The following is a 17,283-nucleotide window of genomic DNA, read 5'->3' as shown; positions in this document are numbered from 1 at the left end:
AGGGTCTGGAGGAGTTGGCTGGCAGGAATGGCATCAGAGAGTGAGAGCTTGGAGTGTTTAAGGGTCTGTCTACAGAGCAATCGGGAGGGGCGATCGCAGCACGTCTAGACGTACCTGAGCTAGCCTCGAATGAGCTGGCATGCCAAACGCCGCAGCCCTAGCCAGCCACGTACAATCCTGCTGGGGATCTTCGGTACTCCCTTGGGCGGCCAGCCCCTGCCACTGCTGGGGTATCTGTAGATCCACAGCACAGACCTCTACCTCTTCAGCTAATGGAGTGACTGGTAGCAGTAGAAGACTGTTATCTTCCATGAGGGCCTGGTGCTAGAGTGGGATGGAGACACACACTTTGCCAGAGGGTTTCACAGCTATTTGCTGAGTGCAGAGGGATGGTGCACATGTCCCAGCCAGCCCCAAACTGAAACTCCCTCCAGCCCCTCCTCCTCTGGGCTTTGTTCCTTTCGCTGGCCAGGAGGTCACCTGATTCCTTTGTTCTCCAACCCTTCAGCTCTCACCTTGCAGGGGGGATGGGCCCAGGCCATCAGTTGCCAGGAAACAGGGTGTCGGCCATTCTCTGTGTCCAGACCCCTGCACACACCGGCCCTGTAGGGCTCTGCAATGATCATACACCCTTACCCCACCCCCTAGATACTTAAGAACTGCATAGGGGAAACTGAGGCACCCCCACAATATTCGGAGGAAACATTAAGAACAGTCCCACTTCGTCACAGCATCTCACGGCAGGCCACTGAACCTCTGGCAGAGGGGAGCTGGGCTTGTTCACTGACAGATGGCACCAGACATTTCAGCCTTCCCAGTCCTGCCCCAGAGCCGCCTCCCAAATCTGAGATGTTCTTTTCCTTCCTCTGCCAGGGCCGCCTCTGGCAAGAGCAGGAAGGCTGGGTGCGGGGCTCAGAGCTGGGAAGGGAGAACTCACCCCACATCAGTTCTATGACTGGGATCCTATTCCAGCTTCAGCCAAACGTAAGTGGGGGGAATTCTTTCTGGAGACACACCATGGTGGCATGGCCCATCCTTGGTCTCCATAGTTACACTATGGCAATATGTCCCATCCTTGGTCTCCACAGTGACACCATAGTCACCTGGCTCACCTGTGGGTCTCCATAGTGACACCATGGCGACCTGGCCCATCTGTGGGTCTCCATAGTGACAACATACTGACATGGCCATTCCTTATCCAGGAAATGGGGACATTTTCTACTCACAGAAGCAGAAGCAATGGGTCACGTTGGAAAACACTGGACTTTATTGTATCTGCAAAGAATGACAGTGGTGTTGGCAGGGGGTCGCTTCCCCATCACACAGTCACTGGGGGACAAAGGACACAGAAGGGATGGAGGAGTGGGAAGGGTTCTCCTTAAATAAACAGAGCTAGAAAAATAGCTTCTCTAAACCGTGCACTGATGCACATCAGTCCATGTCAATAATGTGGAGCATCACACGGAGTTCTTGTCCAGCTGCTTCTGTCTCAGCTGTGCAGCTTGGGTGTCTTTACGTGGTTTTTCTTGCTTTCCTTGACATGTGGCCAGCGATATCTTACTGGGATCAACACAGACTTCCTTCCCCTGTGTGAGCGTCACTCTGTGAGAAGAAAGAGAGAGAGAGAGAGATGAGCCCGGCTCCCTTACCAAATGCAAGGTGACGCCCAGACTGATGCCAGCTCCCACGGCAGGGCAGTGACTGGGAGAGCTCTGGGAACCAAGGCACTTGTCCCTGAAGCGGTCTGGTTCCGGAGTGAAATCAGTTCTCTTGAACGCAGGAGGCTGACAGAGCTGCCTGGGCCCAGGCCCGGTGCTGTGGGGCTGCTGCTGTGGGCACTTGCCTCCCCCAGCAACAACACAGCTCAGTCGGACCTGCAACAGCTTGTGCTGTTGCAATCGGTGCCCCCCACGCAGACCGGTCAATACACCGGGACCGTGGGCTGCCGCGCTGCCAGCTTGGAATAGGAGCCCCACCAGCTTGGTCAACGCACTGCTGCCCTCGGCTGCCTATCCCCTGCCAGCCCAATTCCACCCCCCACCCCCAGCTCTGCCAACACCTTTCGCTCCTGAGCTACAGCCCCCACCCTGCTCCTGGAACCAGAGCCCCCACAGGCCTCGGCTTGTGCAGCTTGAGCCTGCTGAGCTGGGCTCCCGGCTAGCCCAGAGCGGGGGAAGCACACGCAGTCCTTCTAGTGCGTCTCTGACTCCTACAGCCCCCAACCTCAGTTAGCCAGGCTGTGTCATCTGCCAGCAGCGCTGCCTGGTGACACCCGCCCCTTAGCAACGGTGCGATTGCCCCTTTCCACTTTCCTTTTGTAACTGAGCCCCAGTGAGTCAGGCTGACGGCCCTGAGAACCCCCTGTTTGTTTACTTGATCATTTGCAACACAGGCCGTTCAGGCGCACCATAAAAAGACAAAGACATCCCGTCCCACAAGGCACTTTGTTCCTGTCGGGAGACAGTTGGTCACCTACAGTTCCTGACTCCATGTCTGTAAAAGTGCCACCGAATAGTGACAGGTTTCAGAGGAGCAGCCGCGTTAGTCTGTAGCCGCAAAAGGAACAGGAGGACTTGTGGCACCTTAGAGACTGACCAGACCAGTAGAGCACAAGCTCTCGTGTGCTACAGACCACTTCAGCGGATGTGATGGGGGTGCCACAAGGCCCACGAGTTGCCACAAGTCCTCCTTTTCTTCTTGCAGAATATTTCGGACCGAGGTTTCAGCATTAGAGGACGTCATTACAGCGGCTGAGACTGGATCTCGGCTACAGAGTAGCGAGGCGGTAAAGACCAGGGAGTGGGAGAGGAAATTACTGGGGTTGCATATCAAAGGTAAAAGCACGTGGCGGCATTTTATTTGCCTGTATTTGGCAGCGCTACGGCCCCAGGATGAGACAAACACGGCGTGCCCGTGTGTGGGACGCCCCGGGGTACTCACATCACGGCCTGGCGGGAGCAGTTAGGACCTGTGGGTCTGCAACTTCTGATGTGTTTTGGAGAAATTCTTCTGGGAACAAAATTATCTTTCATGCAGCATGTGTTGCTCTGGCTGACGACTGGGGAGAAGAAGGGAAAGGGAATTAGTTCTCCTTCCCTCAGGAACAAGGAGTTATGAGGACAGGCTGAGGGAACTGGGATTGTTTAGTCTGCAGAAGAGAAGAATGAGGGGGGATTTGATAGCTGCTTTCAACTACCTGAAAAGGGGTTCCAAAGAGGATGGTTCTAGACTATTCTCAGTGGTGGAAGAGGACAGGACAAGGAGCAATGGTCTCAAGTTGCAGTGGGGGAGGTTCAGGTTGGATATTAGGAAAAACTTTTTCACTAGGAGGGTGGTGAAACACTGGAATGCGTTGCCTAGGGAGGTGGAGGAATCTCCTTCCTTAGACATTTTTAAGGTCAGGCTTGACAAAGCCCTGGCTGGGATGATTTAATTGGGGATGGGTCCTGCTTTTGAGCAGGGGGTTGGACTAGATGACCTCCTGAGGTCCCTTCCAACCCTGATATTCTATGATTCTATGATTCTAAGAAAGCGCTGACTGGAGAGAATTTCTTACACTGACTAGTTCTGTTCTCATTAACAGCCACCCCCCCTTTCTGGAGGCAGGTGGGAATTCTTGGATGCTCCCCCGGCTCCCCCGCAATCGGGTTAATGGTTGTTGTTGTTCTGCCCTCCACTGGCACAAGAAAAGGACGATTCTCCATTCTGCCACTGAGTGATCTGGGTTGTCCCTTTGCTGCTCTGTGCCTCGGTTTCTCTGCCAGCAGCATGGGGGTAAGGGTACTGACACTCCCACTGGGGGCTGGCGAGGGTTAATTCAGTGATGCTGGTGAATGCCTTTCAGAGCCTGGGATAAAGGGCTATCGATATCTGAGCTCTGGAGCAGGCAGCTCTCGGCCTCCAGATCACAAAGCCTTATCCCCATTTCACAGATGGAACCTGAGGCCCAGGAAGAGTCCGGCTCAGATTTCCAAAGCTTCCTAGGGGATTTTGGTGCAATTGCCGTGGGATTTCGGCAGCCAAACCCCTCAGGCAGCTTTGGAAATCCAGCCTCAGTGACGGAGACTGGACTCGTACCCACATCTCCTGAGTCCCAGCGCAGGGCCCACCCACACCCCTTCCTTCCTCTGCTTCACCCAAAGCCCTTCCAAAGCTTCCGGGCCCTAACGCCGGTGCTGGAAATGGCTGGGCTGGAGGCGTCTGGCAAGGCAGGGCTCTGTAGAGTAAGGACAGGGGTGGATCCGCTACTTACAGGAATCGCAGTGGGCTTCAGTCCAGAGAGCGGCAAGGAGCAGCGTTGTCAGGGCTAAGGAGGTGACCTTCATTTCCAGGCAGGTTCTCTCGGCTCCCGCTGCAGCAGAGGCAGGTTGCTCCACAGTGGGGTGGCCGAGAAGGGTCTGGCTTCCCCCTCGCCTGCCTCTGTATTTTATAGCCCTCAGCAGGGATTTCCATGGCTGCGGTGGCGAGTGCGTGGAGGTGGGGAAGGGGATGGAAGGGAATAGTTATTAATAAATGATAACGAAGGAATGGAATCTACCTCTCCCCCACGCATGTACCAGTGGCCAGAGGGGACAGAACAGGAGCTGGAAAGTCTCTTGCTGATTTACAGATAAGGAGCCAGCCCTGCACATGCTCATGGGGGAGGGGTGGGCTGCGGATTTTAAGTTTAAATTTAGTCATTTGCAAACCACACAGGATGACACACGATTCTCTGCCCCTGTGTTTGCTGAAGTCCTGCACTGAGTCTCTTTCAAACCCAGCCAGTGACACCAGCCGGCGAGCCCTGGAAAGGAGACAAGATCAGGCCCATCTCGTGCAGATGGGACGGTGGGGTTGGATGGGCTTCAGTGGAGGTTAAACCCTCCCCGCACATTTTGTGTGCTTTGCTACGCAGGAATCAACGGTAATAGCAGAGTGCCCCAGTCCTGGGTGGGCCTCCTCCATGCGGTTCCCCTTGCAGATGGCAGCGCTGTCCTGCTTTCACACCTGGGGAACTGCAGCACCAGAGACCCTGGGGGACTTGTCCAAGCTCTGGTGGGGAGGCTTTGGCTGAGCTGGGAGTAGGATCTGACCCCTTGAGTCACACCCCAGTGCCTTCCCCCTTTGCCATCCTTTCCCCCCAAGCTGCTCCCCGCTCATCATGCGCCCCAAGAGCTGGGCTTGTGATGCAGTTGAGCAACCCCCCTAAACCAACCCATTTCAGGGGGAATCCCACCCTGATGAGAAGGTTTCTCCATGTACCGTAGTACCCGGGTAGCAACGTGCCCATTGCACAGCGAGTGACATTCAAGGCCTTAGGGGCTGATTTCCAGCCTGTGGCCCATTAGCAGCAGGACTAGGATTAGTGGTGCAGGTAGGGATCATTGAATAATTTCACACATTGTAAGGCCAGAAGGGACCATATGATAATCTAGTCTGACCTCCTGTACTACACAGGCTGGAGAATTTCATCCATTTCCCCCTGTATGGAGCCTAACAGCTTGTGTTTGGCTAAAGCATCTCTGTCAGACAGGTCTCTGGGCTTGGTCTGAAAACACCCAGGGATGGAGATTCCATCACGTCCCTTGGGATTTTGTTCTAATGGTTGATCACCCTCCCTGTGGAAAATGTGGCCCTGATTTCTTACTGGGATTTGTCTGGTTTCAGCCTGCAGCCGTTGGTCATCGTTCTGCCTTTCTCCACTGGCTTAAAGAGCACTTTATTGCCCGGTATATTCTCCCCACAAAGGTGCTGGTACCCGGTTCCCAAGTCACCCCTTGCTCTTCTCTCTGAGAAGCTAACTAGACTGAGTTCTTTCAGTCACTCTTTGAAAGGTATTTTTTCCAGCCCTTGACTGATTCTTGCGGCTCTTCCCTTCACGTGCTCCAGTTTTTCCCACATCCCTTTTGAAATGCAGATACCAGACCTGGGTGCATCTGTCAATACGTGGAAAACCTTAAGCGGAAGCCGGACCTGGGCAAGGCCTTCGAGTTGCCATGCAAGTGGGATGCCAGCAACCACTTCCTCCCGGGGGCAGCTTCACCCGAGTTGCCTACTGGAGGTTCATCCACAAGGCCCGGCTCAACTGCGTCCCGCTGAATGGAGCCATCCACACAGAATCAGGACAAGTGATGGAGGAAGTGCGGCTATGCCAGTGAGACACTACCCCACTTCCAGTGTAGCTGCAAACCCCATTCCAGAGTCTGGCAGCCGAGACACAATACCACAATACCACAATATCATCTAGTCCAACCCCCTGCTCAAAGCAGGACCAACACCAACTAAATCATCCCAGCCAGGGCTTTGTCAAGCCGGGCCTTAAAAACCTCTAAGGAAGGAGATTCCACCACCTCCCTAGGAACCCATTCCAGTGCTTCACCACCCTCCTAGTGAAACAGTGTTTCCTAATATCCAACCTAGACCTCCCCCACTGCAACTTGAGACCATTACTCCTGGTTCTTTCATCTGCTACCACTGAGAACAGCCGAGCTCCATCCTCTTTGGAATCCCTGCTTCAGGTAGTTGAAGGCTGCTATCAAATCCCCCCCTCACTCTTCTCTTCTGCAGACTAAATAACCCCAGTTTCCTTAGCCTCTCCTCGTAAGTCATGTGCCCCAGCCCCTTAATAATTTTCATTGACCTCCGCTGGACTCTCTCCAATTTGTCCACTTCCTTTCTGTAGTGGGCGGGGGGGGGGGGTGAACTGGACACAATACTCCAGATGTGGCCTCCCCAGTGCCGAATAGAGGTGAATAATCACTTCCCTCGATCTGCTGGCAGTGCTCCTACTAATGCAGCCCAATATGCCGTTAGCCTTCTTGGAAACAAGGGCACACTGTTGACTCCGCACGCCGGCCACCCAAGTCAGGCTGCACGGGGGGAGTTTCTGAGCCTTTGGGATTCCTCTGGCCATACAGCCCCTGGCCACCATGCCCACAGGAAGGGGGGACGCAGGGTCTGGCCTTCTGGCTCTGCAAGGGCACATTCGGCTGCCTGCAGCTCCAGGCAGCATCACCCATCCCCTGCCTGGCTGGCCACGTAATAACCCACTGAGGAGTCGTGATCCCCAGTTTGAAAAGCCTGACAGATCAATATACTGTCTAGTGAAAACAACAATATTTCTGTTATCAAAAAACAAAGAGTTAGATGATGCTGTGACACTGACAGATCAGCCAACCAGTGTGTACCCATTGTACCTTAACAGGAAGCATAACAATTGTAATCAAGATGACTCACTTATGTATGGTTTCAGAGTAACAGCCGTGTTAGTCTGTATTCGCAAAAAGAAAAGGAGTACTTGTGGCACCTTAGAGACTAACCAATTTATTTGAGCATGAGCTTTCGTGAGCTACAGCTCAGAAAGCTCATGCTCAAATAAATTGGTTAGTCTCTAAGGTGCCACAAGTACTCCTTTTCTTTTCACTTATGTATGGATGTCAAAGAAATGTTAATTAAGCTATCAATCCTCAACTCATTTACTCTGTATTGATAAGAATCAAAGGGTAGATGCTTAATGTATTTGTCTGTGTTTACCTATATCTTGTTAAAAGTTTAACAGTGTAACCAGATTAGCTTGTAGCTGTTAATTCCCTTGCATTAGTTAATTGACTTAATTATGTGTGTGACTGTGTCCAAGTAACCTTAAGATCAAAGATGTGAGATACTGCAGGAAACTAATAATGTTATCTATATTGTCTTCATCTTAACTATCTCAGTTATAATGGAGGATCGTCTAATTGCCTTATGTGAATGAGTGTAACTAGCTACCTGTGTATGCAGAGGAAACAGATTAGTTTCAAAGCATGAAAGTGAAGTGAGCTGTAGCTCACGAAAGCTTATGCTCAAATAAATTGGTTAGTCTCTAAGGTGCCACAAGTACTCCTTTTCTTTTTGCAAATACAGACTAACAGGGCTGTTACTCTGAAACCTTTCAAAGCAAAGGTCCACATTGCCTATTCATCTTCCCAGGAAAGCCCTGCTATGACAATTTCTGTGAGGAGGCTTGTCAGCTGGCCAGAAGAATTATAAAGGAAAGCTTTGGGCCGGATCCTTTCATCTCTAGTCTGCTTAAATTTTGAACAAGGAAAGTATAAGTCATAAGATGGAGATCTTCCAAATAATTATTTGGAATACAGGCAGTCCTCGACTTCACGACGTTCGCCTTATGACGAACGGCACTTACACCATTTATAAATTGACACCCAGTCAAAATTGACATTTTGACTTTCCAACGTCGATTTCGACTTTACGGTGCTCAAGCTGACGCAACGCCACGCCAGTGAACAGGTTCAGATGTGCGCATCGACATTCTGCGCCGCCCGTCTCCCTGACTCAAGATCTCAATTGCTGTTCCAACACCATTTTTACGTGCTGAATCTTTGTGCTTCCGAACTGTTTTTAAAATTGATTTAAAATTTAATAATAACGGCAGAAAAGCATAAATCTGATGCAAGTGATGTTTCTTTTCTAAGAAAAGTAGAACAATGACTATGGAAACAAAAATGGAAATAATTAAGAGGTCCGGAAAAGGTTAGACACCGACTGAAATCTGTAGAGCTTTGGATATCCCCCAAACGACCATTGTGACCATCCTGAAAGGCAAGGTACGACTTCAGGAACATGTTAAGGGCTCAGCTCCTATGCAAGCCACTGTGAAAACTAATCAGTGTGTTGGACTTATTGCCCAGGTTCAGAAACTGTTCATTGTTTGGCTGGAGGATCAAAATCGACACCATGCTCCTGTGAGTTTAGGCAGAATTCAGGAGAAGGCCGGGAGTCTTTATGATGATCTAAACATACCGCAGGGGAGAGTTCCAATGCTGAGCCTTTTAATGCCAGTAGGGGCTGGTTGATGCATTTTAAAGCCAGGGCCAATTTGCATAACATCAAGATTTCTGGTGAAGCGGCCAGTGCTGATGAAGAGGCAGCTCGTGTTTTTCCTGAGACATTGGCTGAGATCATTGGGGGTGGGGGGTGGGAGGGGATTGTGCTCAGCATGATTTGAATGTTGATGAAACTGGGCTCTTTTGGGGGAAAATATGCCGTCAAGAACTGACATTCCCAAAGAGGAGAAATCCGTGCCAGGGCACAAAGCTGCTAAAGATAGGCTCACTCTTTCGCTCGGTGCAAATGCTGCAGGTGACTTTAAACTTAAACTTTTGCTTGTTCAGAAAACACCAGGGCTTCCAAGAGATATTCCAAGGCATTTCTCCCAGTGATATGGAATCCAGTCCTAAGGCACGGGTCAACAGGAACATTTTTGAGGATTGGTTTAATCATTATTTTGTGCCAAGTGTCAGGGATTATTGCAGCAAAAATAGTCTTGCATTTAAAGCATTGTTAATCCTTGACAATGCTCCTGGTCATCCAACCATCCTAGACGACATGTGTCCTGACGTCAAAGTGGTGTTTCTGCCCCCCAATACCACCTCACTGTTGCAACCCATGGACCGGGGATATTTGCATCCTTCAAGGCCTACTATCTTAGGAGCATGTTTGCCCAGGCCATCAGGGCAACCGAGAAGGAAGGTGGACCAACCCTGAAGGAATTCTGGAAGGTCTTCAACATTTACCATGCAGTTAAGAATATTGGTGAGTCACGGAATGAAGTCAAACAATCAAATTTGAATACTGTTTGGAGAGAATTGTGTCCTGATATTGTGTCTGACTTCCAAGGCTTTACAGACACTGTTGAGGAGGTGACCAAAGCTGTTGTTGAATTGGGCAAAGAATTCAATTTAAATGTTGCACTAGAGGATGTTGATGAGTTGCTGGCCTCACATTCTGAAGAATTAACTAATGAGGACCTCATTGCTTTGGAACAGCAAAAAGGGGCAGAAGAAGAAGAAGATGCACCAACTGTTGAAGAGACTCCTCCTCGTAAAGTCTTGACAACAAAAGTGTTGGCTGAGGCATTTCAACGTATGGAAGCTGCCGTGTCCCTGTTTGAGGAACATGACGCCAATATTGAACGCCGTGCATCTGTGAATAGGGGCATATCCAACATGTACAGCTGCTCCAGAGAAATTTACAAGGAAAAGAGGAGAACATCTGTCCAAACTTCCTTGCATACTTTGTTTAGGTCCTTCCAAATCACCTCAAAAACCCCTGAAAACCCCACTCAATTAGACCTACCCATGACTCAGAAGAAGGTGTCCTAAGCCGAAGGACTATAGCTCTTCATGTATCGTTATCTTATTATGTGATTTGTTTATGTCAACATGATCGCTATTTACAATATAAATACATTAATGTAGCTATATTATTCCTCTATAATTGACTGAGTACAAAAATATGGGTTATTTTGGTGAAAATAGTGTATTGGGCCTTGGTTCAGGAACCAGTCACCCAGATATAACATTGGTTCCTATGGGAAAATCGGTTCTGAGTTATGATGTTTTGACTTAAGACGTGATTTCCAGGAACCCCTTGTGCCGTAAGTCCGAGGACTGCCTGTAACCTGGAAAAGGCATGGAAAAACTTTAACAGACTTTCGATTTAAGCTGCCTTTGGATTCTGACCTCTTGGGATGATTCCAGAGAGACTTTTACAAGCCAGCAATTTAATCCACCACTGCTGCAATCCTGAATTATGAACACTGGAACTCATTGGTATGTATATTGATCTTTTAACCATTTGCAACTCTCTTCTCTTTTCCTTTTATTATTAAATCTTTAGTTTTAGTTACTAAAGAATTGGCATCAGTGCGATTATTGGGCAAGATCTGTCAGGTCTTTTGAGATTGATGAACCTTGCCAGCAAGTTAAAGAAGTATGGGCTGGATGAATGGATAATAAGGTGGATAGAAAGCTGGCTAGATCATCGGGCTCAACGGATAGTGATCAATGGCTCCATGTCTAGTTGGCAGCCAGTATCAAGTGGAGTCCCTCAGGGGTCGGTCCTGGGACCAGTTTTGTTCAACATCTTCATTAATGATCTGGATGATGGGATGAATTGCACCTTCAGCAAGTTCGTGGATGACACTAAGCTTGGGGGAGAGGTAGATACACTGGAGGGTTGGGTTGGGGTCCAGAGTGACCTAGACAAATTGGAGGTTTGGGCCAAAAGAAATCTAATGAGATTCAACACGGACAAGTGCAGAATCCTGCACTCAGGATGGAAGAATCCCATGTACTGCTACAGGCTGGGGACTGACTCGCTAAGCGGCAGTTCTGCAGAAAAGGACCTGGGGATTACAGTGAATGAGAAACGTGATATGAGTCAGCAGTGTGCCCTTGTTTCCAAGAAGGCTAACGGCATATTGGGCTGCATTAGTAGGAGCATTGCCAGCAGATCGAGGGAAGTGATTATTCACCTCTATTCGGCACTGGGGAGGCCACATCTGGAGTATTGTGTCCAGTTCACACACACCCCCCGCCCACTACAGAAAGGAAGTGGACAAATTGGAGAGAGTCCAGCGGAGGGCAATGAAAATTATTAAGGGGCTGGGGCATATGACTTATGAGGAGAGGCTAAGGAAACTGGGGTTATTTAGTCTGCAGAAAAGAAGAGTGAGGTGGATTTGATAGCAGCCTTCAACTACCTGAAGCAGGGATTCCAAAGAGGATGGAGCTCGGCTGTTCTCAGGGGTAGCAGATGACAGAACCAGGAGCAATGGTCTCAAGTTGCAGTGGGGGAGGTCTAGGTTGGATATTAGGAAACACTATTTCACTAGGAGGGTGGTGAAGCACTGGAATGGGTTCCTAGGGAGGTGGTGGAATCTCCTTCCTTAGAGGTTTTTAAGGCCCGGCTTGACAAAGCCCTGGCTGGGATGATTTAGTTGGTGTTGGTCCTGCTTTGAGCAGGGGGTTGGACTAGATGATATTGTGGTATTGTGGTATTGTGTCTCGGCTGCCAGACTCTGGAATGGGGTTTGCAGCTACACTGGAAGTGGGGTAGTGTCTCACTGGCATAGCCGCACTTCCTCCATCACTTGTCCTGATTCTGTGTGGATGGCTCCATTCAGCGGGACGCAGTTGAGCCGGGCCTTGTGGATGAACCTCCAGTAGGCAGATCGGGTGAAGCTGCCCCCGGGGAGGAAGTGGTTGCTGGCATCCCACTTGCATGGCAACTCGAAGGCCTTGCCCAGGTCCGGCTTCTGCTTAAGGTTTTCCACGTATTGACAGATGCACCCAGGTCTGGTATCTGCATTTCAAAAGGGATGTGGGAAAAACTGGAGCACGTGAAGGGAAGAGCCGCAAGAATCAGTCAAGGGCTGGAAAAAATACCTTTCAAAGAGTGACTGAAAGAACTCAGTCTAGTTAGCTTCTCAGAGAGAAGAGCAAGGGGTGACTTGGGGACCGGCACCTTTGTGGGGAGAATATACCGGGCAATAAAGTGCTCTTTAAACCAGTGGAGAAAGGCAGAACGATGACCAACGGCTGCAGGCTGAAACCAGACAAATCCCAGTAAGAAATCAGGGCCACATTTTCCACAGGGAGGGTGATCAACAATTAGAACAAAATCCCAAGGGATGTGATGGAATCTCCATCCCTGGGTGTTTTCAGACCAAGCCCAGAGACCTGTCTGACAGAGATGCTTTAGCCAAACACAAGCTGTTAGGCTCCATACAGGGGGAAATGGATGAAATTCTCCAGCCTGTGTTGTACAGGAGGTCAGACTAGATTATCATATGGTCCCTTCTGGCCTTACAATGTGTGAAATTATTCAATGATCCCTACCTGCACCACTAATCCTAGTCCTGCTGCTAATGGGCCACAGGCTGGAAATCAGCCCCTAAGGCCTTGAATGTCACTCGCTGTGCAATGGGCACGTTGCTACCCGGGTACTACGGTACATGGAGAAACCTTCTCATCAGGGTGGGATTCCCCCTGAAATGGGTTGGTTTAGGGGGGTTGCTCAACTGCATCACAAGCCCAGCTCTTGGGGCGCATGATGAGTGGGGAGCAGCTTGGGGGGAAAGGATGGCAAAGGGGGAAGGCACTGGGGTGTGACTCAAGGGGTCAGATCCTACTCCCAGCTCAGCCAAAGCCTTCCCACCAGAGCTTGGACAAGTCCCCCAGGGTCTCTGGTGCTGCAGTTCCCCAGGTGTGAAAGCAGGACAGCGCTGCCATCTGCAAGGGGAGCCGCATGGAGGAGGCCCACCCAGGACTGGGGCACTCTGCTATTACCGTTGATTCCTGCGTAGCAAAGCACACAAAATGTGCGGGGAGGGTTTAACCTCCACTGAAGCCCATCCAACCCCACCGTCCCATCTGCACGAGATGGGCCTGATCTTGTCTCCTTTCCAGGGCTCGCCAGCTGGTGTCACTGGCTGGGTTTGAAAGAGACTCAGTGCAGGACTTCAGCAAACACAGGGGCAGAGAATCGTGTGTCATCCTGTGTGGTTTGCAAATGACTAAATTTAAACTTAAAATCCGCAGCCCACCCCTCCCCCATGAGCATGTGCAGGGCTGGCTCCTTATCTGTAAATCAGCAAGAGACTTTCCAGCTCCTCTTCTGTCCCCTCTGGCCACTGGTACATGCGTGGGGGAGAGGTAGATTCCATTCCTTCGTTATCATTTATTAATAACTATTCCCTTCCATCCCCTTCCCCACCTCCACGCACTCGCCACCGCAGCCATGGAAATCCCTGCTGAGGGCTATAAAATACAGAGGCAGGCGAGGGGGAAGCCAGACCCTTCTCGGCCACCCCACTGTGGAGGAACCTGCCTCTGCTGCAGCGGGAGCCGAGAGAACCTGCCTGGAAATGAAGGTCACCTCCTTAGCCCTGACAACGCTGCTCCTTGCCGCTCTCTGGACTGAAGCCCACTGCGATTCCTGTAAGTAGCGGATCCACCCCTGTCCTTACTCTACAGAGCCCTGCCTTGCCAGACGCCTCCAGCCCAGCCATTTCCAGCACCGGCGTTAGGGCCCGGGAGCTTTGGAAGGGCTTTGGGTGAAGCAGAGGAAGGAAGGGGTGTGGGTGGGCCCTGCGCTGGGACTCAGGAGATGTGGGTACGAGTCCAGTATCCGCCACTGAGGCTGGATTTCCAAAGCTGCCTGAGGGGTTTGGCTGCCGAAATCCCACGGCAATTGCACCAAAATCCCCTAGGAAGCTTTGGAAATCTGAGCCGGACTCTTCCTGGGCCTCAGGTTCCATCTGTGAAATGGGGATAAGGCTTTGTGATCTGGAGGCCGAGAGCTGCCTGCTCCAGAGCTCAGATATCGATAGCCCTTTATCCCAGGCTCTGAAAGGCATTCACCAGCATCACTGAATTAACCCTCGCCAGCCCCCAGTGGGAGTGTCAGTACCCTTACCCCCATGCTGCTGGCAGGGAAACCGAGGCACAGAGCAGCAAAGGGACAACCCAGATCACTCAGTGGCAGAATGGAGAATCGTCCGTTTCTTGTGCCAGTGGAGGGCAGAACAACAACAACCATTAACCCGATTGCGGGGGAGCCGGGGGAGCATCCAAGAATTCCCACCTGCCTCCAGAAAGGGGGGGTGGCTGTTAATGAGAACAGAACTAGTCAGTGTAAGAAATTCTCTCCAGTCAGCGCTTCCTTAGAATCATAGAATCATAGAATATCAGGGTTGGAAGGGACCTCAGGAGGTCATCTAGTCCAACCCCCTGCTCAAAAGCAGGACCCATCCCCAATTAAATCATCCCAGCCAGGGCTTTGTCAAGCCTGACCTTAAAAATGTCTAAGGAAGGAGATTCCACCACCTCCCTAGGCAACGCATTCCAGTGTTTCACCACCCTCCTAGTGAAAAAGTTTTTCCTAATATCCAACCTGAACCTCCCCCACTGCAACTTGAGACCATTACTCCTTGTCCTGTCCTCTTCCACCACTGAGAATAGTCTAGAACCATCCTCTCTGGAACCACCTCTCAGGTAGTTGAAAGCAGCTATCAAATCCCCCCTCATTCTTCTCTTCTGCAGATTAAACAATCCCAGTTCCCTCAGCCTGTCCTCATAACTCCTTGTTCCTGAGGGAAGGAGAACTAATTCCCTTTCCCTTCTTCTGCCCAGTCGTCAGCCAGAGCAACACATGCTGCATGAAAGATAATTTTGTTCCCAGAAGAATTTCTCCAAAACACATCAGAAGTTGCAGACCCACAGGTCCTAACTGCTCCCGCCAGGCCGTGATGTGAGTACCCCGGGGCGTCCCACACACGGGCTCGCCGTGTTTGTCTCATCCTGGGGCCGTAGTGCTGCCAAATACAGGCAAATAAAATGCCGCCACGTGCTTTTACCTTTGATATGCAACCCCAGTAATTTCCTCTCCCACTCCCTGGTCTTTACCGCCTCGCTACTCTGTAGCCGAGATCCAGTCTCAGCCGCTGTAACGACGTCCTCTAATGCTGAAACCTCGGTCCGATATATTCTGCAAGAAGAAAAGGAGGACTTGTGGCAACTCGTGGGCCTTGTGGCACCCTCATCACATCCGCTGAAGTGGTCTGTAGCACACGAGAGCTTGTGCTCTACTGGTCTGGTCAGTCTCTAAGGTGCCACAAGTCCTCCTGTTCCTTTTGCGGCTACAGACTAACGCGGCTGCTCCTCTGAAACCTGTCACTATTCGGTGGCACTTTTACAGACATGGAGTCAGGAACTGTAGGTGACCAACTGTCTCCCGACAGGAACAAAGTGCCTTGTGGGACGGGATGTCTTTGTCTTTTTATGGTGCGCCTGAACGGCCTGTGTTGCAAATGATCAAGTAAACAAACAGGGGGTTCTCAGGGCCGTCAGCCTGACTCACTGGGGCTCAGTTACAAAAGGAAAGTGGAAAGGGGCAATCGCACCGTTGCTAAGGGGCGGGTGTCACCAGGCAGCGCTGCTGGCAGATGACACAGCCTGGCTAACTGAGGTTGGGGGCTGTAGGAGTCAGAGACGCACTAGAAGGACTGCGTGTGCTTCCCCCGCTCTGGGCTAGCTGGGAGCCCAGCTCAGCAGGCTCAAGCTGCACAAGCCGAGGCCTGTGGGGGCTCTGGTTCCAGGAGCAGGGTGGGGGCTGTAGCTCAGGAGCGAAAGGTGTTGGCAGAGCTGGGGGTGGGGGGTGGAATTGGGCTGGCGGGGGATAGGCAGCCGAGGGCAGCAGTGCGTTGACCAAGCTGGTGGGGCTCCTATTCCAAGCGGGCAGGGTGGCAGCCCACGGTCCCGGTGTATTGACCGGTCTGCGTGGGGGGCACCGATTGCAACAGCACAAGCTGTTGCAGGTCCGACTGAGCTGTGTTGTTGCTGGGGGAGGCAAGTGCCCACAGCAGCAGCCCCACAGCACCGGGCCTGGGCCCAGGCAGCTCTGTCAGCCTCCTGCGTTCAAGAGAACCGATTTCACTCCGGAACCAGACCGCTTCAGGGACAAGTGCCTTGGTTCCCAGAGCTCTCCCAGTCACTGCCCTGCCGTGGGAGCTGGCATCAGTCTGGGCGTCACCTTGCATTTGGTAAGGGAGCCGGGCTCATCTCTCTCTCTCTCTCTTTCTCCTCACAGAGTGACACTCACACAGGGGAAGGAAGTCTGTGTTGATCCCAGTAAGATATCGCTGGCCACATGTCAAGGAAAGCAAGAAAAACCACGTAAAGACACCCAAGCTGCACAACTGAGACAGAAGCAGCTGGACAAGAACTCCGTGTGATGTTCCACATTATTGACATGGACTGATGTGCATCAGTGCACGGTTTAGAGAAGCTATTTTTCTAGCCCTGTTTATTTAAGGAGAACCCCTCCCACTTCTCCATCCCTTCTGTGTCCTTTGTCCCCCAGTGACTGTGTGATGGGGAAGCGACCCCCTGCCAACACCACTGTCATTCTTTGCCGATACAATAAAGTCCAGTGTTTTCCAACGTGACCCATTGCTTCTGCTTCTGTGAGTAGGAAATGCCCCCATTTCCTGGACAAGGAATGGCCATGTCAGTATGTTGTCACTATGGAGACCCACAGATGGGCCAGGTCGCCCTGGTGTCACTATGGAGACCCACAGGTGAGCCAGGTGACTATGGTGTCACTGTGGAGACCAAGGATGGGACATATTGCCATAGTGTAACTATGGAGACCAAGGATGGGCCATGCCACCATGGTGTGTCTCCAGAAAGAATTCCCCCCACTTATGTTTGGCTGAAGCTGGAATAGGATCCCAGTCATAGAACTGATGTGGGGTGAGTTCTCCCTTCCCAGCTCTGAGCCCCGCACCCAGCCTTCCTGCTCTTGCCAGAGGCGGCCCTGGCAGAGGAAGGAAAAGAACATCTCAGATTTGGGAGGCGGCTCTGGGGCAGGACTGGGAAGGCTGAAATGTCTGGTGCCATCTGTCAGTGAACAAGCCCAGCTCCCCTCTGCCAGAGGTTCAGTGGCCTGCCGTGAGATGCC

At 51.3% G+C, this 17,283-nt stretch overlaps 2 protein-coding genes across 3 annotated transcripts; one reads left to right on the top strand and one right to left on the bottom strand.

Annotated features, from left to right (window-relative positions):
* Positions 1 to 1,310: 1,310 nt before the first annotated feature.
* On the bottom strand, positions 1,311 to 4,567 carry LOC144276650 (C-C motif chemokine 1-like). Of its 2 annotated transcripts, XM_077836903.1 has the most exons (3): positions 4,253 to 4,567; positions 2,941 to 3,058; positions 1,311 to 1,602 (listed from the first exon to the last, which is right to left on the bottom strand). In XM_077836903.1, the coding sequence occupies exons 1-3, from the start codon at positions 4,323 to 4,325 to the stop codon at positions 1,458 to 1,460; spliced, it is 336 nt and encodes a 111-aa protein (XP_077693029.1). In that variant the 5' UTR covers positions 4,326 to 4,567; the 3' UTR covers positions 1,311 to 1,457. The 2 variants fall into 2 exon arrangements, 1 of the variants encoding a protein (XP_077693029.1); XR_013348299.1 differs by lacking the exon at positions 2,941 to 3,058 and having other exon boundaries at positions 1,474 to 1,602; positions 4,253 to 4,341.
* A 9,120-nt stretch (positions 4,568 to 13,687) lies between these two features.
* LOC144276334 (C-C motif chemokine 1-like) lies at positions 13,688 to 16,659 on the top strand. The gene is made up of 3 exons (XM_077836312.1): positions 13,688 to 13,760; positions 14,955 to 15,072; positions 16,411 to 16,659. The coding sequence occupies exons 1-3, from the start codon at positions 13,688 to 13,690 to the stop codon at positions 16,553 to 16,555; spliced, it is 336 nt and encodes a 111-aa protein (XP_077692438.1). The 3' UTR covers positions 16,556 to 16,659.
* Positions 16,660 to 17,283: the final 624 nt, after the last annotated feature.

This window comes from Eretmochelys imbricata, chromosome 17 (assembly GCF_965152235.1).
Source record: "Eretmochelys imbricata isolate rEreImb1 chromosome 17, rEreImb1.hap1, whole genome shotgun sequence".
NCBI lineage: Eukaryota > Metazoa > Chordata > Testudines > Cheloniidae > Eretmochelys > Eretmochelys imbricata.
Note: the sequence above shows the minus strand (reverse complement) of the source record. Positions and strands in the feature narration are given on the sequence as shown.